Source organism: Grampus griseus, assembly GCF_964374135.1.
Source record: "Grampus griseus genome assembly, chromosome: 1".
NCBI classification, from domain to species: domain Eukaryota; kingdom Metazoa; phylum Chordata; class Mammalia; order Artiodactyla; family Delphinidae; genus Grampus; species Grampus griseus.
In genome coordinates, this window is record NC_139017.1 from 32210826 (window position 1) to 32237703 (window position 26878).

Genomic DNA, 26878 nt, shown 5'->3' on the forward strand with positions numbered 1-26878 from the left:
CTTTCTTTACCCAGTATAGGATATCTATTAATGAAAACAAAAAACCAAACCTGCAGCACACTTCATACTTAATAATAAAACATAGAAAGTTTTCCCTTTGAATTTGGAAATTAGACAAAAAGATGCTTATTTTCACTTACGGAGTGAAAGGAAGAAGCAAAACTCATTATCTTATTGAGAAGAGCAGATGAGAAGGCTATGCACATAGAAAATCCAGCATTTGCATGTCAGTTATTAGAATTAGTGAGTTTAGCAAGGTTGTGGATATAAAATCCATAAACAAAACTCAATTGCATGTCTGTAGATAAGCAGAAATTGGTTAGAAAAATCTAATTATTAAAAGATGCCATTTATAAATTTAACAATAAGTATTGAAGATCTTTACGGAGAAAAATTTATAATTTTATTAGGAGACCAAATTTTTTATTAGGAGACTAATTTTATTAGAGAAGACCAAAATAAATAGAACTTTACCATATTCACAGATAGCTTCAGTGTCATAAAGATGTTAATTCTCTCTGAACTTATTGGTAGGTTCAAGACAATTTAAATCAGAAACCTGGCAAGATTTCTTTGTAGGGTTTGACAGCCTCATTTTAAAATTTATATGAGGGCTTCCCTGGTGGTACAGTGGTTAAGAATCCGCCTGCCAGTGTAAGGAACACGGGTTCGAGCCCTGGTCCGGGAAGATCCCACATGCCTGCAGCAGCTAAGCCCGTGAGCCACAACTCCTGAAGCCCACGCACCGCAACCAAGAGTAGCACCCACTCACTGCAACTAGAGAAAGCCTGTGCGCAGAAACGAAGACTCAATACAGCCAAAAATAAATAAATAAGTAAATTTATTAAAATAAATAAAAATAAAATAAAATTTATATGAAAGAGCAAAGGACCAAAAAGCAGAGACATTCCTAAAGAAGAACCACAAAATGCAGGAACTTACCAGTTTCAACACCTCTAAGAGTATAATAATTAAGACAATATGATATTTGTTATCAGAGACAAATAGATTATGAAACAAATAGCTCAAAAAAGATCTGTGCATATATGGAAAGTTGACTTCTGACACAGGTGACTTAGGAGACTAGTGAATAAAGGAGGGACTCTCCAATAAATTTTGTGTGAGGTAAAAATAAAGTTGGGTCCCTACATGACAGTATAAAAAGATCGATCTCAAGGAGGGAGAAAGGTGTAAATGTGAAATTTAAACTATAAAACTTCTAGAGACAATATAAGAGAATATCTTTATGACATCAGGGGGAGGGAAAGATTTCTTTAACGTTATGCAAGACAAAAATCATAAAGGGAAAGATTGATAAATTTCACTTTAATAAATTAAGAATTTCTGTTCATTAATACATATAAAGAAAGTAAAACAAAATAAGATACTTGCAATACATATGAGTGACAAAGGAATAGTATAAGAATATGTAAGCAACTGCTATGAATCAATAATAAAATGACAACCACATTAAAAAAAACAGGCAAAAGAGCAAATGGTTCACAAATAAGAAACTCCAGTCAGTAAACATATGAAAAGGTGTTCAACTTCATTAGTAATCAGAGCATATAAACCATAAAGACATACCATTGCATGCCTGTGTTCACTTCCTAGGGCTGCCATAACAAATTACCACAAATTTGATGGCTTAAAACTTTTTTTTATTCTCTCGCTTCTGGAGGCCAGAAGTACAAAATCAAGGCTTTGGCAGGACTGTGTGCTCCCTCTGAAGGGTCAAGAAGACAGTTCTTTCCTTCCTTCTTCCAGCTTCTGGTGGTATGCTGTAGGCATTCCTCGTGTCTGCTTAACTAAGTCTCACACAGTCTTCTCTTACATGTCTGTCCTTCTCTTTTGTCTCACAAGGAAACCTGTCATTGAATTTAGGGCCTACCCAGATAATCCAGGATGATCTCATCAGGAGATCCTTAACTTAATTACATCCGCAGACCTTTTTTCCAAATAAGATGATATTCACAGGTTTTGGGGGTTGAGACATGGACACATCTTTTGGGGAGCCATCATTCACCCCATTTTAAAAAATCCATCAAACCTGTTGGTATGTAGGTGGAACAAAGAACTGCTGGTGTGAGTGTTAATTGTTAAACCTAGTTTGAAAAACAGGTTGAAAGGCGAGGCATTAAAAATAATCAATAAAATGATAAAAATAATAAAGCCAGGTACACATGTCCTACAGTTCAGCAATTCCATTGCCAAGTATAAATCCTAGAGCAATGGTTCTTAAAGTATGGTCCATGGTCTCTGAGATCCTTTCAGAAGATCTGAATAATACTGACATATTGTTTGCCTTTTTCACTGTGTCAGCATTACACTGGTAGTATAAAAATAATGGTGGGTAAAATTGCTGATGCCTTAATATGAATCAAGGCAGTGGCACCAAATCATATAATAGTCATTGAATTCTTCACCACCCTGTACTCACCATAAAAACATGCCATTCTTACATTTTATGTAATTTTAATTTAAATATTTAGATAATTTAAATATTAATTTATTGAATCTCAATTTTGAGTACATATCTTTTTAATATTCTATGTGACGAATAGGAAATATTCATAAAGCACTTGTGTTTGCCAAAGCATGATGGTTATCCTGAAGAAAAGCACTTACTACAGTTGTTTGGTTTGCAAGCTGAACTAGCAATTTTTTCATGTAGTACCATTTTTACTTAAATGACTAACAAAATATGGTTATTCAGACTTGAGTATTTGCAAACAATGTTTCAGAAACACATGAAGCAACTCTGACTCTTTAAGAAAAACAACTGATAGTGTTTATTGTCGGTAATAAAATGTAAACTTTCAAGTGAAGATTTAAGGCTTTTAGAAATGCTGTTTCCCCTACTGTGAGCTTGACAGCTTTCCAATACTTTAAAGACTTTCCTGGTATGAGTAATGATATCAAAGTCATCTTTTCATATTGTGTGATAAAATGTGCCAATATTTGAAAAGATCTTCCTAACTCAGTGAATCAATATTTTCCAAATGACCCGTGATGATTAGAAAATCAAGTATGGGTAAAAGATCCATTTAAAGTGCAAGATAGGGGTGGAGGGAGACACTAGAGGGAGGAGATATGGGGAGATATAGATATATATAGATATATATAGATATATATATATCTCTCTGATCACTTTGTTATAAAGCAGAAACTAACACACCATTGTAAAGCAATTATACTCCAATAAAGATGTTAAAAAAAAAATAAATTGCAAGACAGGCCAATGGATTTTAATGGAACAGATTATGAAAAGTTCACAGATATGGTTTCAGATTCCACATTACAGCTTAACATTTAAGAAACTACCAATTGTCCACTTTTGGTGTGGCATTAAAAAAGGGTATCCACAATTACCTGTAAATACTGTTAAAATACTCTTCCCTTTTCTAATTATGTATCATTTGTGTGAGGCCAGATTTTCTGCATATACTTCAGCCAAATCAACATATAGCCACAGATTGCATACAGAAACAGATATGAGAATCTGTCTTCTGTTAAGCTAGCCATTAAAGTTTTTAATTTAATGTAAAATAGTTTCTCTCCTTTCAACTAAACTTTTTTTAAAAATGTAGCTATTTTGAATTTTAGAAAATGTCGTTTGTAACATAGGTTTTTTACTGTTATTTTTAAATAAATTAATAAATATTTTTATTCCATTTTAATTTCTATTGTAAATATTGATAGATATAACTGTATCTATAACCATATAAACTAAAGCTTTTGGGGGTCTTCAGTACTTTTTCAGAGTGTAAAGTGTTCACTGAGGCCAAAATGTTTGAGGACTGCTGTCTTACAGCAATGTTTTTCGAGTTGTGGGTTGTCCCATTTGTGATGTATGAAATCCATTTAGTGGATTGAAATCCATTTAGTCAGCATTGTTTAAAGTTGAAATAAAATAGAAAATATCATTATGTCACACATAGGTTAAATATATTATGATTAAGGTAAAAAATCTGAAAGCCACTGCTGTAGAGAACTTTTTTTTTTTTTTCTCGGTACACGGGCCTCTCACTGTTGTGGCCTCTCCCGTTGCGGAGCACAGGCTCCGGAAGCGCAGGCTCAGCGGCCATGGCTCACGGGCCCAGCCGCTCCGCGGCATGTGGGATCCTCCCGGACTGGGGCACGAACCCATGTCCCCTGCATCAGCAGGCAGACTCCCAACCACTGCGCCACCAGGGATGCCCTGCTGTAGAGAACTTTTACATAGATAGATAATAGATTGATATAAATATATCTATCTGTACTTATATATATATATAAGTATATATATATAGAGATATACATATAGATATGTATACATATTTATACTAGGAGATATATATGACATTGTTCGTAGCAGCAGTATTTGAAATAGCAGGGAAAAAAGGAAACCACCCACATCAGTAGGAGAATGGATAAATAAATTGTGGTATATTTACATATTATATCATGCTCAGTAAAGAAGAAAAAATTACAGCTAAACAAATCAACATACAAGAATCTTAAATCACAGAGGACTGCAAGCAGTTTGATTTCTTTTATAGAAAATTCAAAGCAAACAAAACTAAGTGATATATTATTTAGCTATACATACCAAGTGGTACATAAAGAAAACCAATGATGCAATAAATATAGTTCATCTGTAGTGTTCCTTTTTTCTTCAGTTTATTCAGCAGAGGCTGACTTCTGTGTCAACTTCCACATCCTCATTCTGTAGCGTCAAATTCTGCTGCAGACTACTCCTTCTTGAAAGGAAATTTAACAGGACCGAGAAAAGAGATTCAGTGTCTCAGGTTTCATCATGGGCTGTAACAGAAGTAGAAAACATTTCTGACTATGCCTGGAAGGCAAATTAAGACTAGTTGTTGTTCAAGCCTCCATTTGTCAGGAACTGTTGGCCTGTGTAATCTTAGAAAGTGTTACTGGGTAAATGTGATAAAACGAAGGCAATTTTAATCTCATCAAATATAGTTTAGGAATAGTGTATTTAATGAGCTAAAATGACATAAATAAAAGAAAAATTAAGAAAAAGAAGAAAATACATTATAATGAAATGACAGTGTACCCCTCAGGGCACATTGTTGCAATAGCTGAAGCTGACTAAGATCAAGCAGAAAAGTAACTTACTAAAGGCTGTGTATTTTATGGCTCATAGAATTTTTGAGATGACTGGAGAGCCAGCTCCACACCAAGCTTCTAGGAGCAGTGCTAAAACCACACCACAGAACTGGCCTGCTGAGAAAACTGCTCTAGCAGCTACTCAGCAGAGCCCTGAAGGAAACTGCTGTTTTGGTGTTCCCTCTTTGCCTGGCAAAGAATAAAGCCACCCTTTCTTTTTCCGCCAAGAAAAAAAAGAAAACTGCTATTTTGTATCATTTCCCCACTCATGCCACTTCTGCACCAGGGACTCAATTTTGCAACCACGGAGAAATCCACTGTCACTACCAAAAGCCACCTAAATTAGAGTCCACATGGAGCCGCCTTCTTCAGGATACTCAATTTTAAAATGAAATCTTCTACAAGGACATCAGATTGGAGACACCAGATTTCAATGCCTAAGTTCCAATGCCCAGCAAGGAAGGCTGGAAATTTCATTTTCTGGGTTCTGTCTTGGGTGACAAGAACTCATGTGGCAGGAAATTTATCAAATATCAGTGAGGGATTAAAAATAAGCTTGGGCTCCAAGAAACATGACATGTCCATTGTTAAGGAGTTTATTTAAGCCATATACCTTTCTTTCATAAAGCATTATAAAATATTGTTCAGGAAAGAACTCCGAGACTTTTTTCCAAAGCCTGATTTTTTTCAATGGCTACTAAACACTTGAAATTTGTCTAGTAGAACTAAGAAACTGAATTTATTTAATTTTAATATTTAAGTAGCAACATGAGGCTGATGGCTACCATATTGGACAACACCTGCAGATTATACATTTTAAAAAGTTTTGGTGTTTCTTCCATTTTGTTTTATGTCACATTATATAGGGTATATTTTAAAAGAAGTGCTGAAGATTGACTGCTATAGTCCATATTTTTTAAAAAGCGTACAAATGTTGCTAGACTCCTACTGACATGTAACTCTGTCTTCAGCAGTCAGGGATACAGTGAAATATTACCTCACATCTCTTAGGATGGCTGTTATCAAAAAAGACAGAAGAAAAAAATGTTGATGAGGATTTGGAGAAATTGGAACCCTTGTGCAGTGCTGGTGGGAATGTAAAATAGTTGTAACTGCTATGGAAATAGTAAAGCAGTGCCTCAAAAAATTAAGAATAGAATTACTATATGATTTAGAATTTCCACTTCTGGGTATATACCAAAAAGAATTGAAAACAAGTTCTCAAAGAGATATTTGTACACCCATGTTTATAGCAGTATTATTCACAATAGCCTAAAGATGAAAACCCAAGTTTCTAGGAACAGATGAGTGGATAAACAAAATGTGGTATATACATACAGTAGAATATTATTTAGCCTTAAAAAGGAAGGAAATTCTGAAACATGTACTAACATGGATGAACTTTGAAGACATGTTAAGTGAAGTAAGCCAATCATAAAAGGGCAAATATTGTATGATTCCACTTATATGAGGTACCTGAGTACAAATTCATGGAGACAGAAAGTAGAATGGTTGATGCTGGGGTTAAGGAGAGAAGAGAATGGGGAGTTATTATTTAATGAGTACAGAGATTCAGTTTGGGAAGGTGAAAAAGTTCTGGAGATGGACGGAAGTGATGGTCACACAACCACAACAGTGTGAATGTACTTAATGCCACTGAACTGTATACTTAAAAGTGATCCAGGGACTTCCCTGGGGGCACAGTGGTTAAGAATTCACCTGCCAGTACAGGGGACATGAGTTCGACCCCTGGTCGTGGAAGATCCCACATGCCGTGGGGCAGCTAAGCCCGTGTGCCACAACTACTGAGCCTGTGCTCTAGAGCCCGCGCACTGCGACTACTGAAGCCCGCGCGCACACTAGGGCCTGCGTGCCGCAACTACTGAACCCACATGCTGCAACTACTGAAGCCTGTGCATCTAGAGCCCGTGCTCTGCAACAAGAGAAACGACCACAATGAGAAGCCCATGTGCCGCAACTAGAGAAAGCCTGTGCACAGCAATGAAGATTCAACGCAGCCCCCCGCAAAAAAAAAAAAAAAAAAAAAAAAGGGATCCAGATGGTCAATTTTATGTATATGTATTTTACCACAATTTTTTTTTTTTTTTTTTTTTGGCTGCGTGGCTTGTGGGGATCTTAGTTCCCCAACCAGGTATTGAACCTGGGCCCACAGCAGTTAAAGCACCAAGTCCTAACCATTGGACCACCAGGGAAATCCCTTTTTTTTTTTTTTAACCACAATTTTAAAAGAATAAATTTTTCAAAAGTCAGGAAGTATAGGAAGAGGTCTGGAAAGACACACACTAATCATACCTGACTGCCAGTGGTTTACTTTGAGGTGTGGAAATTGGACAGCTGAAAGTGGTTGGAGAGGATCATGTGAAATAATCACTTTACGTTCTTCTATGCCGTTTGAAGTTTTGTTTTGTTGGGTTTTTTCAACTACATTCATGTACTACTTTTATAATTTCAAAAATAAGGTCAAGGGCCAAAAATGAAGATTTCCAAAATGAATTCTTCCGCAAAGACATCAGATTGGAGAAGCTTCTTCAGTGGTTCTCTCTCAGGAGGTGGTGGTACATTCATTTTCTTCTTTATACAACTTTTATACTGTCTGAACTTTTAAAATCAGTGTATGTTACTTATTGAATAAAAATAAAATATGTTAAGGGGTATAAAGCAGGAATGTAGAGGATTCTTCTCTTCCCTACTACCTAAAATCATTTTTTAAGCCGTTTAAAATTTTACCCACATTCTGTCTTGGAGTAGATGAATATCCTTGAGGATTTTAAAAACTCCTTCCTTATTTATTCAACCATTCTGATTATACTACTCATTCACAATGTAAAAATGTATCTTTTTTTAATAGATCTTTATTGGAGTATAATTGCTTCACAATACGGTGCTAGTTTCTGTTGCACAACCAAGCAAATCAGCCATATGCATACACATGTCCCTTCCCTCTTGAGCCTCCCTACCCCCTTCCCTATCCCACCCCCTAGGTCATTACAAAACACCAAGCTGATCTCCCTGTGCTATGCGGCTGCTTCCTACCAGCCAGCTCTTTTACATTCGGTAGTGTATGTATGTCAATGCTACTTTCACTTTGGCCCAGTTTCACCCTCCCAACCCATGTGCTCAAGTCCATTTTCTACCTCTGCCTCTTTATTCCTGCCCTGCAGCTAGGTTCATTAGTTCCTTGTTTTGTTTTGTTTTTAGATTCCATATATATGCGTTAGCATACGGTATTTGTTTTTCTCTTTCTGACTTACTTCATTCTGTATGACAGACTCTAGGTCCATCCACCTGACTACAAATAACTCAATTTCATTTCTTTTTATGGCTGAGTAATATTCCATTGTATATATGTGCCACATCTTCTTTATCCATTCATCTGTCGATGGACCTTTAGGTTGGTTGCATGTCCTGGCTATTGTAAATAGTGCTGCAGTGAACATTGTCTTACATGTCTCTTTTTTAATTATGGTTTTCTCAGGGTGTATACCCAGTGGTAGGATTGCTGAGTCGTATGGTAGTTCCATTTTTAGTTTTTTAAGGAACCTCCATACTGTTTTCCATAGTGGTTGTATCAATTTACATTCCCACCAACAGTGCAGGAGGGTTCCCTTTTCACCACACCCTTTCCAACATTTATTGTTTCTAGATTTTTTGATGATGGCCATTCTAACTGGTGTGAGGTGATACCTCATTGTAGTTTTGATTTGCATTTCTCTAATAATTAGTGATGTTGAGCATCTTTTCATGTGCCTCTTGGCCATCTGTATGTCTTCCTTGGTGAAATGTCTATTTAGGTCTTCTGCCCTTTTTTTTTAAGAAATGAATGTTTCATTAATTTTCAGACTTTTTAAAATATAAATTTATTTATTTATTTATTCATTTTTAACTGTGTTGGGTCTTCATTTCTGCACGAGGGCTTTCTCTAGTTGTGGCGAGCGGGGGCCACTCTTCATCACAGTGCGTGGGCCTCTCACTATCGCGGCCTCTCTTGTTGCGGAGCACAGGCTCCAGATGCGCAGGCTCAGTAGCTGTGGCTCATGGGTGCAGTTGCTCCGCGGCATGTGGGATCTTCCCAGACCAGGGCTCGAACCCGTGTCCCCTGCATTGGCAGGCAGATTCTCAACCACTGCACCACCAGGGATGCCCCTTCTGCCCATTTTTTTTTTTTTTTTTTTTTGCCTTATGCGGGCCTCTTACTGTTGTGGCCTCTCCCATTGCGGAGCACAGGCTCCGGACGCGCAGGCTCAGCAGCCATGGCTCATGGGCCCACCCACTCCGCAGCATGTGGGATCTTCCCGGACCGGGGCACGAACCCATGTCCCCTGCATCGGCAGGCGGACTCCCAACCACTGCGCCACCAGGGAAGCCCTTTCTGCCCATTTTTTAACTGGATTGTTTGTTTTTTTGATATTGAGCTCCGTGAGCTGTTTGTATATTTTGGAGATTAATCCCTTGTCTGTTGTTTCATTTGCAAAATTTTCTCCCATTCTGAGGGTTGTCTTTTTGTCTTGTTTATGGTTTCCTTTGCTGTGCAAAAGCTTTTAAGTTTAAGTGCCATTTGTTTATTTTTGTTTTTATTTCCGTTACTCTAGGAGGTGGGTCAAAAAAGATCTTGTTGTGATTTATGTCAAAGAGTGTTTTTCCTATGTTTTTCTTTAAGAGTTTTATAGTGTCTGGTATTACATTGAAGTCTTTAATCCATTTGGAGTTTATTTTTGTGCATGGTGTTAGGTAGTGTTTTCATTTCATTCTTTTACCTGTAGCTGTCCAGTTCTCCCAGCACCACTTATTGAAGAGGCTGTCTTTTCTCCATTGTATGTTCTTGCCTCCTTTGTCGTAAATTAGATGCCCATAAGTGCGTGGGTTTATCTCTGGGCATTCTATCCTGTACCATTGATTATTTCTGTTTTTGTGCCAGTACCGTACTGTCTTGATTACTGTAGCTTTGTGGTATAGTTTGAAGTTGGGGAGCCTTATGCCTCCAGCTCCATTTTTCTTTCTCAAGATTGCTTTGGCTATTCAGAGTCTTTTGTATTTCCATGCGAATTGTAAAATTTTTTTGTTCTAATTCTGTGAAGAATGCCATTGGTAGTTTGATAGAGATTGCACTGCATCTGTAGATTGCTTTGGGTAGTATAGTCATTTTCACATTATTGATTCTTCCAATACAAGAACATGGTATATTTCTCCATCTGTTTATGTCATCTTTGATTTCTTTCATCAGTGTTTTATAGTTTTCTGAGTACAGGTCTTTTGCCTCCTTAGGCAGGTTTATTCCTAGGTATTTTATTCTTTTTGTTGCAGTGGCAAATGGGAGTGTTTCCTTAATTTCTCTTTCTGATTTTCCGTTGTTGGTGATAAGAATGCCAGATATTTCCGTGCATTAATTTTGTGTCCTACAACCTTACCAAATTCATTGATTAGTTCTAGTAGTTTTCTGGTGGCATCTTTAGGATTTTCTACATATAGTATTATGTCATCGTCAAACAGTGACAGTTTTACTTCTTCTTTTCCAATTTGTATTCCTTTTATTTCTTTTTCTTCTCTGATTGCTATGGGTAGGACTTCCAAAACTATGTTGAATAAGAATGGCGAGCGTGGTCATCCTTGTCTTGTTCCTGATCTTAGTGGAAATGCTTTCAGTTTTTCACCATTGAGTATGATGTTTGCTGTGGGTTTGTCATATATGGCCTTTATTATGTTGAGGTAGGTTCCTTCTATGCCCATTTTCTGGTGAGTTTTTATCATAAATGAGTGTTGAATTTTGTCACAAGCTTTTTCTGCGTCTATTGAGATGATCATATGGTTTTTATTCCTTAATTTGGTAATATGGTGTATCACATTGATTGATTTGTGTATATTGAAGAATCCTTGCATCCCTGGGATAAATCCCACTTGATCATGGTGTGTGATCCTTTTAATGTGCTGTTGGATTCTGTTTGCTAGTATTTTGTTCAGGATTTTTGCATCTATGTTCATCAGTGATATTGAATTTTCTTTTCTTGTGATATCTTTTTCTGGTTTTGGTATCAGGGTAGTTGTGGCTTCGTAGAACAAATTTGGGAGTGTTTCTACCTCTGCAATTTTTTTGGAAAAGTTTGAGAAGGATCGGTGTTAGCTGTTCTCTAAATGTTTGATAGAATTCGCCTGTGAAGCCATCTGGTCCTGGACTTTTTGTTTGCTGGAAGACTTTTAATTATGGTTTGAATTTCATTACTTGTGATAGGTCTGTTTATATTTTCCAGTTCTTCCTGGTTCAGTCTAGGAAAATTGTACCTTTCCAAGAATTTGTCCATTTCTTCATGGTTCTCCATTTCATTGGCATATAGTCTTATAATCCTTTGTATTTCTGCAGTGTCAGTTGTGATTTCTCCTTTTTCATTTCTCATTTTATTGATTTACATCCTCTTCCTTTTTTTCTTGATGAGGCTGGCTAAGGGTTTATCAATTTTGTTTATCTTCTTAAAGAACCAACTTTTAGTTTTATTGATCTTTGCTCTTGTTTTCTTCGTTTGTGTTTCATTTATTTCTGCTCTGATCTTTATGAATCTCTTTCTTTCTACTGACTTTGGGTTTTCTTTGTTTTTCTTTCTCTAGTTGTTTTAAGTGTAGGGTTAGATTGTTTATTTGAGATATTTGTTTCTTGAGGTGAGATTGTATTGCTATAAACTTCCCTCTTAGAACTGCTTTTGCTGTGTCCCATAGGTTTTGGGTCGTCATGTTTTCATTGTCATTTGTTTCTATGTATTTTTTAATTTCTTCTTTGATTTCTTCAGTGATCTCTTGGTTATTTAGTAGCACACTATTTAGCCTCCATGTATTTGTGTTTTTTACAGTATTTTTCCTGTAATTGATTTCCAACCTCATAGCATTGCGGTCAGAAAAGATGCTTGATACGATTTCAGTTTTCTTAAATTTTCCGAGGCTTGATTTGTGACCCAAGATGTGATCTATCCTGGAGAATGTTCTGTGTGCACTTGAGAAGAAAGTGTATTCTGCCACTTTGGGGTGGAATGTTCTATAAATATCAGTTAGATCTATCTGGTCTGTTGTGTCATTTAAAGTGTGTGTTTTCTTATCTATTTTCTATTTGGATGATCTGTCCATTGGTGTAAGCAGGGTGTTAAAGTCCCCTACTATTATTGTGTTACTGTCAATTTCTCCTTTCATGGTTGTTAGCATTTGCCTTATTTATTGAGCTGCTCCTATGTTGGGTGCATAAACATTTATAATTATTATATCTTCTTCTTGGATTGATCCCTTGATCATGAAGTAGTGTCTCTCCTTATCTCTTGTAGCAGTCTTTATTTTAAAGTCTACTTTATCTCATACAAGTATTGCTACTCCAGCTTTCTTTTGATTTCCATTTGCATGGAATATCTTTTTCCATCCCTCCACTTTCAGTCTGTATGTGTCCCTAGGTCTGAAGTGGGTCTCTTGTAGACAGCATATATATGGCTCTTATTGTTTTGTATCCAGTCTGTATCTTTTAGTTGGGGCATTTAATCCATTTACATTCCAGGTTATTAACGATATGTATGTTCCTATTACCATTTTCTTCATTGTTTTGGGTTTGCTTTTGTGGGTCTTTTTCTTCTCTTGTGTTTCCCACTTACAGAGGTTTCTTTAGCATTTGTTGTAAAGCTGGTTTGGTGGTGCTGAATTCTCTTAGCTTTTGCTTGTCTGAAAAGCTTTTGATTTCTCCATCGAATCTGAATGGGATCCTTGCTGGGTAGAGTAATTTTGGTTGTAGGTTTTTCTTTCATCACTTTAAGTATGTCCTGCCACTCCCTTCTGGCCTGCAGAGTTTCTGCTGAAAAATCAGCTGATAACCTTATGGGGACTCCTTTGTATGTTATTTTTTGTTTTTCCCTCACTGCTTTTAATATTTTTTCTTTGAATTTAATTTTTGTTAGTTTGATTAATATGTGTCTTGGTGTGTTTTTCCTAGGGTTTATCCTGAATGGTACTCTCTGTGCTTCCTGGACTTGAGTGACTATTTCCTTTCCCATGTTAGGGAAGTTTTCAACTATAATCTCTTCAAATATTTTCTTTTTCTCTTCTTCTTCTGGGAACCCTATAATTCGAATGTTGATGCATTTAGTATTGTCCCAGATATCTCTGAGATTGTCTTCAATTCTTTTCATTCTTTTTTCTTTCTTCTGCTTCCTGGCAGTTATTTCCACCATTTTTTCTTCCAGCTCACTTATTCATTCTTCTGCCTCAGTTATTCTGTTATTGATTCCTTCTAGTGTATTTTTCATTTCAGTTATTGTGTTGTTCACCTCTGTTTGTTCTTTAGTTCTTCTAGATCTTTGTTAAACATTTCTTGTATTTTCTCAATCCGTGCCTCCATTCTGATTCTGGATCATCTTTACTGTTGTTACTCTGAATTCTTTTTTAGGTAGATTGCCTATTTCCTCTTCATTTATTTGGTTTTGTAGGTTTTTACTTTGCTCCTTCATCTGTGACATATTTTCTTCCCATCTCCTTTTTTTTTTTTTTTTTTTAATTTTAATGAGTGGGATTGTGTTCCTGTCTTAATGTTGTTTGGCCTGAGGCTTCCAACACTGGAGTTTGTAGGCTGTTGGGTAGAGCTGGGTCTTGGTGCTGAGATGAGGAGCTCTGTGAGACCTCACTCCGATGAATATTCCCTAGGGTCTGAGGTTCTCTGTTAGTTCAATGGTTCAGACTCAAATCTCCCACCGCAAGAGCTTTGGCCCAACCCCGGGCTCATGAACCAAGATCCAACAAACCGCCTGGGGCAGCAAAAAAAAAAAAAAGAACAGTAACAAAGTAAAAAATAAAGTTAGACTAGGAAACTAACAGATATGTTAGGAAGAATATAAAAATAAAAATATAGATGAATCAACACCTGGAAGGTATATCAGTACCACAATAGTAAAAAAGAGGAGAGAAAAGAAAAAAGGGTGGAGTAGGGGGGAGGAAGGCCTTGGCTGTGGAGGGCGGGGCCTAAGCAAAGGCGAGGTTTGGGTGGTGGGCGGGGCCAATGCTCAGGACCCACAGGGCTGGAAAAGGCCCTGGGGGCTGTGGCGGTTGGGGCTTAGGCTCAAGGAACAGAAGGGACCCAGGTGTACCCCCCACCCCTGGTCTCAGAGGGCAGGGTACCTCACTGGGAGTGCAGCAGGCTTCCTGGGCTCAAGTGCGTGGGGCACACACCGTCCTGTCCTCTCCTGCTCCTCCAATCTGGGAGGGTGCCTCCCCGCTGACTTTCCTGATCTCCCTGCGTTCCCTCCTATGCCCCCAAGGACCTACGTGGCCTGGAGGGGGACTTTGGAGGACAGGGGACAGGCCTGGGAGCTCAACAGGCTCCCTCTGCCCAAGTGGGCGGGGCAATTGCCCTCCAAAAAGACATCTTTTAAAATTTTTAACTGAAATGCTTTTAGATGTTAGGTCATCCTTGTTTACTGAAGTGAAACATTCTTTGGGATATAGGTATTTCTTTTGCTAAATAAACTTATTTTATGAATTTCAGGCCCGAAGTCTTCAGTGATATTTTTGGAATTGAGTATACCAAATGTTATCAGTATTGACCCAAAGTGTGATATAACCTAATCTTTGTGGGACATTGTATCCATAGTGATAAAGAAGGAAAGCAGTGTACATTCTTAAGGTTAGACAAGTATAATGTCAAGAATTTTATGTTAAGTGTCAAAAGTATTTGTTTTTTTAGAGGAGAGGCCACAATGGACAGGAAATTCCAGAGGCAAGGCAGTGCTACAAATTCTGAAAGTGCTGAGTAAAAGTCATAATATATCTCCATCAGTGCATGCAGTTCATTCATTTTTATTGCTGTGCAGCATTTCAGTTTATAAATATACCACAATTTACTTATTTTACTTAGTTTTTGACTATTATAACAATACTACTGGTAACCATCTACATGTTTCCTGCTGCATGTTTACAAGATTTATCTAGGATTTATACCTAGAAGTGGAATTGCTAGATCATAGAGTGTTTTCATCTTTGCCAAATACTCCCAAATTTCTTTCCAAAGTGGTTGGATTGATTCCATTTCTAAATGAATATATGAGTTGTAATTGCTGTGCATCTTTACATTCAGGTTGTCAGTCATTATCATTGCTGATTATATGTTACAGATATCTTCTCTCAGTTTGCATCAGCCAAAATTCTTAGACTAATGGATATTATAGTAAATGTGATTCACTAAGTGGTGGGATTAAAAATTATATCTAAATGCAACTAATGAAATTATGCTGAAAACAAATGTGAAGTTTAACAGGTGAACATGTCCCTTGACCAAGATTGTGTACTTTTTCTTGTTTTCACCCTCTTCTAGAAATCGTGAGTGAAACAGAATATCCAATACCTTCCTACTCTCATCTACACAGTGAAAGCTCTATTCCAGAAGAATTGGGCAGCCCTGCTGTTGAATATATACCATCTGAATCTATAGTTCAGGAGCAGCCTGGAAGTCCAGATCACAGTATACTTACTGAAGAAATGGTTTTTTCACAAGAACTGGAATCTTCTACCTCGCCTAGTAAACATGTAAGTTAATATATATTTATATCTTAAAGCTTCTTTAGAAAAAAACCTGCCTGAAAGGTATATTATTAACAGTTATATTCTTGCTATTAAAGGACAGCATTGACTATCACCCATACCTGTAACATATACTATATGACATTTGAGTAGAAATAAAGCTTTTCCTTGACTCCTAAAGATTTATAAATATATGAATTTTAGCTTTAGGGGCAGTTATAAAATTATATGCTGTGAAGTTTTTAATATTTAGGGGATAGGAACTTCTAAAGTTTTTAATAAAGATAATATGTGAGACAATACAAGTTCTTATTATAGTCTGTTTTGTCATGTAATAGAAACAATAAGACCTTAAACCACACCAGTGTGCCTTTTCTTTTTTTTTTTTTAACATCTTTATAGGAGTATAATTGCTTTACAATGGTGTGTTAGTTTCTGCTTCACAACAAAATGAATCAGTTATATATATATATATATATATATATATATATATATATATATATATATATATATATATATATGTTCCCATATCTCTTCCCGCTTGCGTCTCCCTCCCTCCCACGCTCCCTATCCCACCCCTCTAGGTGGTCACAAAACACTGAGCTGATCTCCCTGTGTTATGCAGCTGCTTCCCACTAGCTATCTCTTTTACATGTGGTAGTGTATATATGTCAGTGCTACTCTCTCACTTCGACCCAGCTTATCCTTCCCCCTCCCCGTGTCCTCAAGTCCATTCTCTACATCTGTGTCTTTATTCCTGTCCTGCCCCTGGGTTCATCAGAACCTTTTTTTTTTTTTTTTTAGATTCCATATATATGTGTTAGCGTACGGTATTTGTTTTTCTCTTTCTAACTTACTTCACTCTGTATGACAGACTCTAGGTCCATCCACCTCAATACAAATAGTTCAATTTTGTTTCTTTTTATAGCATAACTATTAAATATTATAAGTGAACACAAACATTGTTAAAGCCTCTTTGTGTTTAAAAAAAAGAATCCACCTAAATTCAGTGTGTCTTAAAGTCACTTCTATAATAAGAAGTAATATTTATTGAGTGTTTACTTACCAAGTGCCAGGTAGTATGCTGAATGCCTTATGTAGATTATCCTCACAACAATTCTTTAGATTTTAAGCCCCACTCTGAAGCTTAGCAGGCTAAGAAACTTGCCCATAGTCACAGGGATAGGAAGTGGTGATAGCTAGGAATCAAATCAGACATTCTCACTTCCACTTGATATCAAGGTAGAAATTACACCCTTTCTAATAAATAATCTCATTTGGGCAGTCTTCTTATGCTCTTTTCTTCCCTTCCCGCTTCCATTTCTCCTTCTTTCCTTCCATAAAAGTAGTACATTAGTATATTTAAATTTTTTTTCAGTTTTATTGACATGCAATTGACACACAGCACTGTGTGAGTTAAAGGTGTACAGCATAATAACTTGACATATATATATATAGTGAAATGATTACCACAATAAGTTTAGTTAATATCCATCACCTCATATAGTTACAAAAAGTTTTTTTCCTTGTGATGAGAACTTTTAGGATCTACTCTTTTAGCACCTTTCAAATATACCATATAGCAGTGTTAACTATAGTCATCATGTTGTACATTACATCCCCAGTACCTATATGTCTTATAACTGGAAGCTTATACTTTTCAACCAGCTTCACCCAGTTCCCCCACCTCTCCACCCCCACCTCTGCTGATCACAAGTCTGATCTCTTTTTCTATGAGTTTGGGTTTTTTTAGATTCCACATATAAGTGAGATCATATAGTATTTGTCTTTCTCTCTCTGACTTATTTCACTTAGTACAATGCCCTCAAGATCCATCCGTGTTGTCTCAAATGACAGGATTTCTGGTTTGTTTGGGTTTTTTAATGGCTGAATAGTATTTGTGTGTGTGCATGTGTGTGTGTTTGTGTGTGTGTGTATGTCATATTTTCTTTATCCATTCATCTGTTAATGAAGACCTACCGTATGATCCAGCAAATTCACTTCTGGATATATATCTGAAGGAAGTGAAATTACTATGTCAAAGAGATATCTGCACCCCCATATTTAGTATTTTTAAAGTTAAAACGAATAAGGGGGTAAGTATCACTGATTCAGTAGCCACTCATAATTTATTATAAACATTTTTTAAAAGCATGCTTTTTTATAACTTTTTTCTCTACCTTTAAAAAGTCAAGATCTTATCCTTAGTATATTTTGCAAACTTTTTTCACTTTTTATTTCATGAAGTTATTTAAAACTCTTTGTAAATATTATCTTCAACTGGTTCGTATCTTGAATTTTAAATAGAATTTTACAACTGTATCACAAAACGGTTCCCATTTGATTTTCTGTTTGAACAGTCACCTCCTAAAAGCTGCACATCTGTGACAAAGCAGGAGTCTAGCAAAGGAAGTCATAGAACTGGAGGACAATGTCGTCTACCCGTCAAGTCCCATCAACACTGTTATAGTTGGTCAGATGAGTCATTATCTATGACACAGTCAGGTAAGACTAACAAGGAGGAGTTAGTTTTCTTTGCACTATATTTGAATTCCTCTTTAATAAGCTTTGTCTAACTGTATGGCTGGTAAAATGTTATTCTTTGTTTCATTTGTAAAGACTTTTTTCTTGCCAAGACTAAATCGCATAATTCTTTGCTTTTCATTGATAATTATATCCCTAATTACACCAATATGATAAATTGTTATATTCTTGGATGTTAATAGTCATTTATTCATCACACATTCTTTGAATTTTTGGTGTGTGTCAGGCACTGCTTATGTATTCCCATAGTGCTCTGCTCTTCAACTTGTTATACCAGGCAACACATAAATTGTAATCAAACTTCACACAGCAGGTTTCCCCTACTAGAATATAGACTTCTGCAAAGGAAAGTCCTATGTTTTAACAGTTGTAGCACCAGGCCCTAGCAGGTACTTTGCATTGCACATAGTAGGTATTTATTAAATGTTTCTTGAATGATTTAATGGTGACAGTGAGGAGAAATAGGAGGTGGTAGAGCAGGGTAGTATAAGACTAAAGGGAGGAAAAGTAGAGAAGAGACTGCACATGGCAGTGGGGAGCATTATCTGTTTTCCCATAACCTCTATCATACTGTAAATCTCTGTGGCATATAGATTATGAAAGAATAAACAGCCTTTACTCTAGAAGACTTGATTCAAGGCATTGATCGTGGGAGGCATATCTAGATAGACAATACTTGGTTTATGTAGGATTCTGAGGAAGATTAATACCATGTTGAGTGTATGTCTTTTGAGTTCATTTTCAGTTTTCTTTTGAGAGTAGACATTTAGTAAAGGAAAAGTGAAAAATACTATTCATTTTTTGATCTTTGATTCTAATCTGTACCCCCTTTGTTTTCAATGTTTTAAACAGTAATAAATCATGGATTTTTTCCCCATGCCCATATTTATAGATCTCCTTTATTCTTTGAATAACTGCATAATATTTCAAAGGGTAGGTATACCATAATTTATTTAACCATTTCCCTAGTGATAGTCATGTAGGTTTTCTCAAAATTTTCAATATTTCAAATAATGCTGTAATGAACATCTTCATTTATATAGATCCTTGTTGAATATTTCAGTAGGAATAAATTCTTAGAAATGGAATTACTGGATCAAGCCAGTAATTAAAGTTGAAGAATGTTGTCTGTCATATTTAAATTGTTTTTTTTTAAGATTTATTCATTGTTTATTGTATTTATTTTGGGGTGTGTCAGGTCTTAGTTGCAGCACGCGGGATCTTTGTTGAGACATGGGGTATCTTCATTGTGGTGCATGGGCTTCTCTCTAGTTGTGGTGTGCAGGTTTCTCTCTAGTTGTGGCATGCAGGTTTTCTCTTCTCTAGTTGTGGCGCACGGGTTCCAGAGCGTGTAGGCTCTGTAGTTGGCAGCATGCGGGCTCTAGTTGAGGCGCGTGAGCTCAGTAGTTGTGGCACACAGCTTAGTTGCCCCGCGGCATGTGGGATCTTAGTTCCCTGACCAGGGATTGAACCCATGTTCCCTGCATTGCAAGGCAGATTCTTTACCACTGGACCACCAGGGAAGTCCCTGTCTGTCATATTTATCTGTTGCAAGTGATTAGCATTTTTATATATTTGCTTTCATGTACTCTGGTGAAAAGTTACTGCCAGTAGAATAATATGTCAGTGGACATAAACTTGATACTTGGAAATATGGATTCTCATCATGGCTCTATTACATACTGATGACTCTCTTTAAGTTTCCTTCCCATATTAGATAATCTTTTCTATCTGTAGCAATGGAAAATAATATCTTAACCATCCTTGCATGAGTTATGCAACAAGGATTAATGATAATATTTATAAGATACTGTTTTATTGGTAAAACATATTTAAGCAAGAACAGCTTTAGAAAAACAGCTCTGAGATTTTTCAACTATAATGCCATCTACCTATTCATGATGACATCATTTATATGCAGTATTTATGGAAATGGTAAATTTTAATGTAGTGGAGTTATATAATACCTTTCTCACTTAAGTGATGGAGAGTTTGTTATAAACCAAATTAATACAGTCAGCATGTGTCAGATAATCAAACTTAATTTTTTTTTTCTTTTTTTTTTTGCGGTACACGGGCCTTTCACTGTTGTGGCCTCTCCCGTTGCGGAGCACAGGCTCTGGACGCGCAGGCTCAGCGGCCATGGCTCACAGGCCCAGCCGCTCCGCGGCATGTGGGATCTTCCCGGACCGGGGCACGAACCCATGTCCCCTGCATCGGCAGGCGGACTCTCAACCACTGCACCACCAGGGAAGCCCCCGAACTTAATTTTTGATTGAGTTATTCTGTCCATCTGCTTATTCTGTCTTGATGTGTTTCAACAAACTGAAGTATCATTTACCTGCCACTTCCCCTGTCCCCTCACCTTCCAAAAAACCCTGTAGGAGAGAATTTCATAAAGACAATTCATTCATCTAGAAAGTCTCTTGGATTAAAAAAAAAAAATTATAGAGATTCTCTTAGATGTTACTGATGATAAACACTGTTGTAATACTAGATTTGGGCATATATAAAATGTATTCCCATTCACTTTCATAGACTTTTACTTAATCTCTACCCTTCATTTGTAGGATTTTCGTTTCTTTAGTACTTAAAAATAAAAACGTTTCCCAAGGTCTTTCATCTAAAACTTGAAGTTTCTCATCATCTGCTATTAAATCTTCACAATCATAGATGATAAAGATATTTTTATTTTAAAAAATCACTGTTGACATATCCAATTTTTAAAATATATTCATTTAAAATAAACTTTTTGGGGGCAGAGTTGAAACTAAGTCTGTGGGAGTATAGTAGTCTCCTATAAAATTTTATCAAAGTAACATCTCAAGTTTTGGAAGCACATAAAGAATACACAGTTAAAAGAATACACAGCTGTAGAAGATGCAAAGATATGGGTTTATACTTCATTTTAGAAAGATTATAATTTTTTGCCCAGCCTACAGTCCTACCCCCAATTATTGTACTAGAATCATCAGTTAAATCACTGTAAAGCTTACCGCTAAGGTTCAGAGTCTTTTAACCCTGAAACCAATTGATTATTTTCTTCAGAAATTAAAAGAAAGCATGAGCAGGATATTCAGTTGATATCTCATCTCTACAACCTTTTTTAGTTTTAAACCAAAAAATATGTTACATAAAATATGGCTACATAAAAATGTTTGTTTTATGTGTGCTAATACTACCACCATTTACTGAGCTGTAATAGTAGTCCAGGTACTGTGCTCCATGCTTTATATACCTTATTTAATTTTCACATCAATTCTAGAAATTGGTAAGTGTCAAACACCTTACCGATTACGTAATAGATCCTGAGTTGAAAATGGCCTTTATTGTTACTTCATTTTATGAGTGTTGATCACTAAGTAGTAAACTTTGCCCATGCTAAGGGCTCAGTCTGATGCGACTACTGGTATAAGATGGATACAACTTCCTAGTATACCTTAAGTTAGGACATAAAAGTGGCAGGAACTTAGATGTCATTATTTGTAATCCAGATATTTAGATCACATTGCAAAAAAAGACTATTATCTTTTTAAAATAAATTCTGTGACTAGTTCTATGCAGTTTAATCTGAAGTGCTTGAAAAAACCTGATTGTTTATGATATAATGTTGTAATGTACATCTGAGTCTTCAGATTTGTATACAATAGTATTTCTCTTATAAGACTATTAAATGTCTCACTCATTAAATGACACCATTGTGTGATTCAGGGAGGAGGTGTGAGGAACAGTCTTTTTTTTTTTTTCTATGTAATTTCCATGTGTAGTGAAATAAACAGTGTTTTTAAATGATACTTATTTTTATAAGATATGCATGACACTTAACAATGAAATGTCTTTTTCACGATTTTGCTATGACTGGACATCTACTTTATGTGTATATATGTGTCTGAATTGTTGGGAAGAAAATAAGATTTAACTAGTTTCATTTCAGTTATTTTAAATATTTTAAGAACTTCCAAAGAAAGCTTACTACAGAGTATATTTCTTTATAATTTTTCTCTCTCCTTTTATGTGATGTTAAGACATCAGCTGATGACTCACAATCAATTTAAAATGTTAAAATTCCACTTTGATTTTAATATGACTTAAAAACTATCAAACTACTATTAATAACCAAGAGGAAGTACAGTTAAATATGGCTGTCTTGTCACCAGGAACTAAATCCTTGCAGAATGTCCAAAGTTTACTAACCAAAGTTTTTCAACTTCCAGCTGCTTATCTTATCAAGAACAGGGTACTTTGAGATTTATTTGCAGTTTCAAATAGTGCAATTAGAAAGTGAAAACAGATAGGAAGACACCCACCCTCCCCATAGAGATTTAGGGGAAAAGAAAGGATGCAAATCACTAATAATTTTTTTCTGAAGCTCAAATTTTAAATGTTAAATTGACTTTACATTGGTGCTTTTTATTAATAGTTACTGAGTTAACTTTATTTTTAAGTTAAATAAAAAGATTCTGTATCTCTTTTAGAAACTACATCTGACCAGAGTGACATTGAAGGTAGGATCAGAGCCCTGAAGGATGAGCTGCGGAAAAGAAAATCAGTTGTGGACCAACTGAAGAAGGAACAGAAAAAAAGGCAAAAGGAAAGACTGAAAGCCCAAGAAGCCAGTCTAATCAAACAATTGGAGGTTAGAAATAAGAAGAAAGGGGTTTAATTTCAAGGCTAATATAAATGTGAACCCTGAAATGTTTTTAGTGTTGTTAATAAAGTAATGGATTAGAATTTTTCAATATTAATTTTGTACCACATTTTAACCTAACTTTAAAAAAAAATCTGAACAAACTCTTGCTTGAAAGATTAAATTAAATATTAAATTAAAATGTTAAATATTATAATATCAGGTATTAAAGTAAATAGTAAAAGTATTAAAATAAGTTTTTTTCTAAAGAAGAAAGATTAGGCCTATGAAAGAAAAATTGATATCCGTGTCCTCTAAAGCAAAGAACCATTAGATACATAATCCTAGCTATTGGAACTGTTACTGCCTTTTTTTTTTTTTTAAAGCGGAGTGGTGTTTCATGCCACACGACTTATTAGTACGACTCTTTGTACTGTTTGAATGGCTCCTAAATAATAGCTCTAAACTTGACTTTCCTTAACTCTAGCAACCTTCCCTGATCCTACCCCAGTCTGGAAACCTAGTTTTTATGTCTTCCTCTTTCTGTTTTCTCCCATCCATTCAGTCACCAGATCCCATTGGTACTTTTTTCATAAATCTTCTTGCTTGTCCCTTTCCATTCCTACTGCCATCAAGCTATTTGGGGCCCTTATGTCCTCCTGCCTCTGTTGTCTACATAGCCTCTTAAATGTCCCTGCCTCTGGTCGCTTCCCTATAGCTTACATGCATTCTGCCAGCCTAGTGTTCCTAAACACCACATTCGTTATAGAACCGGTCTGAACTTCCTGCTCATCATAAGAATCCCTTCTCATGGCCTGACCTGATCATTCAGCTTCTATCCAGACACTTCCAGTAATAGCAAATTTCAGATTTTCAAGGCAGTTGGTTTCATCGGTTGGACTCGAGGTGCTCTAAGTGTTAGAAAGCTCTTTGTTATGCTTAGCCAGAATTTCTGTTCTTTTAATCATCCTTGTGTGGTAACACCAAACATGTGTCCTCCTACATTAATTAATCAGGTGCATATTTATGTGCTGGAAACTCAGCTAATTACTTTACACGTATTTTTCATTTTATCCTCAAAGTAACAAGGTGTAGATATTACTATCCCTCTTTTACAGATGAGGAAACTAAGTTTTAGTGAGATTAATGATATCCAGAGACACACAGCTCACATGTGTTAAAACTAGGATTTTAATCTAGCTCGAATTCCGAATTCTGTGCCCCTGCTGTTACACTACATTATCTTCCACATAGAAAATAGACCTGCTAACAGATCTGGAGAAGATAGACGTTTACACAGGCACACAATACAGAGATGGGAATGGGAATTGTAACTTGCACATATGTTTAGAAGTAAGAAAAAGTGGTTAAGATTCAGTGGCCATGCTGAGAAGTTCATGTTGGAAAGTAGTGAGGAACAAAATTTAAAAATAAAGATCATGTTCAGGGCCTTAGAAACCAGACTGATAAGTTTGGACTTCATCCTGTATAGGTCTGTAGCGTTCAACCTGACTATACATTAGAATTAACTGAGGAGCTTTTTTGAAAAATACAAATATCCAGGCTCACTTCCAGAGATTTTGATTTAATTGGTCTAGGGTGGGGCCCAGGATTTAAAAGTACTGCTATAGGTCATGTGGAACCATTGAAAGCTAAATGAAATACTGTTAGATTGAATGGCATTGCCCAAAAAGTTCATTAATAGGTATGTCACCTGGAAGGATATCTAGAGAAGGATACAAAAGATCCATCTCATTCAACATTCTATTAAACGGTTTAAATAAAGGCAAAAGAAAGTTCTGTATTTAGATTTTACAATTATAGTATATGATAGAGAAATATATAATACATAGCAGTTCATACGAAAAAAACCTTTTGGATTTTATTTGATCACATATTTAATAAATGAACTACACTCATATAAGTATAGCTTTCAGATCTGAGAAATCATTGTCCTTATGTATACCTAGCTAGCCAAATCATCTAGCTGTAGTATATGTTTAATACCAATGTTTATCAAAACATTGACCGTTCAGAGGAAGGTAACATAGACGGTGATAGTTATAAAAATAGTGATTTTAGCCTAAGTTTTAGGGAACTGCAGCAGTTGACAAACATCCATCTGCTCATTCACTCAGCCTTCTTTGAGACAGACACTGTGAATAGGTACTGGACATATCGTGTTGAGCAAAACAGCTGTGGTCTTAAATGTGAGAGAAGTAAAAGTAGGGATTAATTTTAGGCTAGAAAACTGAGGAGGTTTTTCTAATAGAAGGAGGGCTTCCCTTAGATTTCATTCAAGTTAGAATTATAAATTAGTGAAGTTTTGTTTACAGAATGGCTAATGACTAAGAAATATTTTTGCAATTCTATATTATCATACTCCCAACCACTCCCTTCTCTCTCCTTGAAATTTGTATTCCTGAAGTGCTCACCCCTTAAGAAGCTTACTGCCATTGAAACTTAGTGTAAAGGCTAAACTTCTTAAAAACACCAGGAATGTATTAAGGCATCCTTTAAAGAATAATTATATAATTAGCTAAAGAAGTTTTTTAATGTGGCACGGCCTGAACTATTGCTTCAAAAGTATTAAACTTCTGTAGACTGAGACTGTTATTTCCTAATTGATATTAGTATTACAATTATACAGCTTGCTTATACATAGACTATTTCAAGAAGGCTATACAAGTAACTGATTTTAGAACTCTGGGAAATAATACTGATGCAGGGAGAAAGAATTTTATATCTTTTTTACGGTTTGAATATTTTACCATAAAATATACTATTTTATAATTTAAGATAGTTTAAAAAATTCTGTGTAGTGACTCCTTTGATTTTTCTAAACTTAGTCATATGATGAATTCATTAAGAAAACTGAAGCCGAGCTTAGCCGAGATTTGGAAACATCACCAACAGCCAAGCCTCAGATTAAAACGCTCTCCTCAGCTTCTGAAAAACCCAAGATCAAGCCCCTTCCACTACACAGGTAGAAATTTTTGATAACTAACCTATATTCTGCCTTGTTTGAGAAAGGAATAAGGAAAGGTTTTAAGTAGAAGCTATCTTTTAGGTAACTGTGAAATTGTAGAAGTGAAAATATTGGTTTATATTTTCAGTTTCACTAAAGTAAATTTGTTATTTATGATATAATCACAAATAGAATTTATAATAAGATACAGATTTTAAAATATATTTTGAATCCTGAAATCTGATGGGAGCTGTAAAAATAGTACTCTCCAGCATTGCTATTATAGCATTGTAGGTTGGTATAGTTGTTTTGGAAAACAATTTGGCAATGTTTCAAAAGTCAAAAACAATCTGTAACTTTTGACTCAGTAATTCCACTTCTGAAAATCTAGCTTGAGAAAATATGGGCTATCAAAAATATCTATTTACATGAATATGTTTATAATAACATCTTTTATATTATGTTTATAACATAAACACTGGAAGCAGCCTTTATGTCCAGAACTGGTGAATAGCCCAGTAAAGGATGGTTCTTTCCAGGGATAGAATATTATGCAATCAGTGAATACAAATACAGAAGATACAAAGTAGCACTATTAGAATATATAATATGGTATATAAGAAAGTCAGGTAGTAATATTTAAACTAAATTTTGAGTGAGTAGAGGTTGTATAGGTAAGTGGGACTGAGAAATAGGGGATATTTCAGAGAGAAGGGCACTCATGAGTGACCAGAAGCAACAGAGAGCTTGGCATATCATGGAAGCTGAACATCATAGGATGTAGCTGGAGTTAGGAGAAGAGACTGGAAAAATAAAAAACAAATTGTGATAACCTTGTACTCACGCATTCTTAGTAGTTTCTAATTTACTTTTTTAGAAGATGTGACGCTGTTAAATTTTTTTTAAAAGCATATTTTAGGATATTTTTTAGAAATATTTTAGAAATGTTTTTTAGAAATGTTATAGAGGCTCATTACAATTAATTTAGCATTACCTGGGTTTGAATCCTGACTCCAGTACCAGCTAGCTTTTTAATTTGGGGCAAGTTATTTAACCTGTCTGTGTTTCAATTTTGTAAT

General features: G+C 35.8%; 1 protein-coding gene across 2 annotated transcripts in view; it reads left to right on the forward strand.

Annotated features, from left to right (window-relative positions):
• The window catches only part of CEP350 (centrosomal protein 350), a gene marked incomplete at its 5' end in the record, with an annotated part of 126095 nt that overhangs the window by 71168 nt on the left and 28049 nt on the right, over positions 1 to 26878 (forward strand). For both annotated transcript variants that reach the window (XM_082655305.1, XM_082655306.1), the window contains 4 exons: positions 15455 to 15666; positions 18021 to 18165; positions 22680 to 22840; positions 25681 to 25817. In XM_082655305.1, the coding sequence (XP_082511431.1) occupies positions 15455 to 15666; positions 18021 to 18165; positions 22680 to 22840; positions 25681 to 25817 (655 nt within the window). The remainder of the gene's footprint in view (positions 1 to 15454; positions 15667 to 18020; positions 18166 to 22679; positions 22841 to 25680; positions 25818 to 26878) is intronic.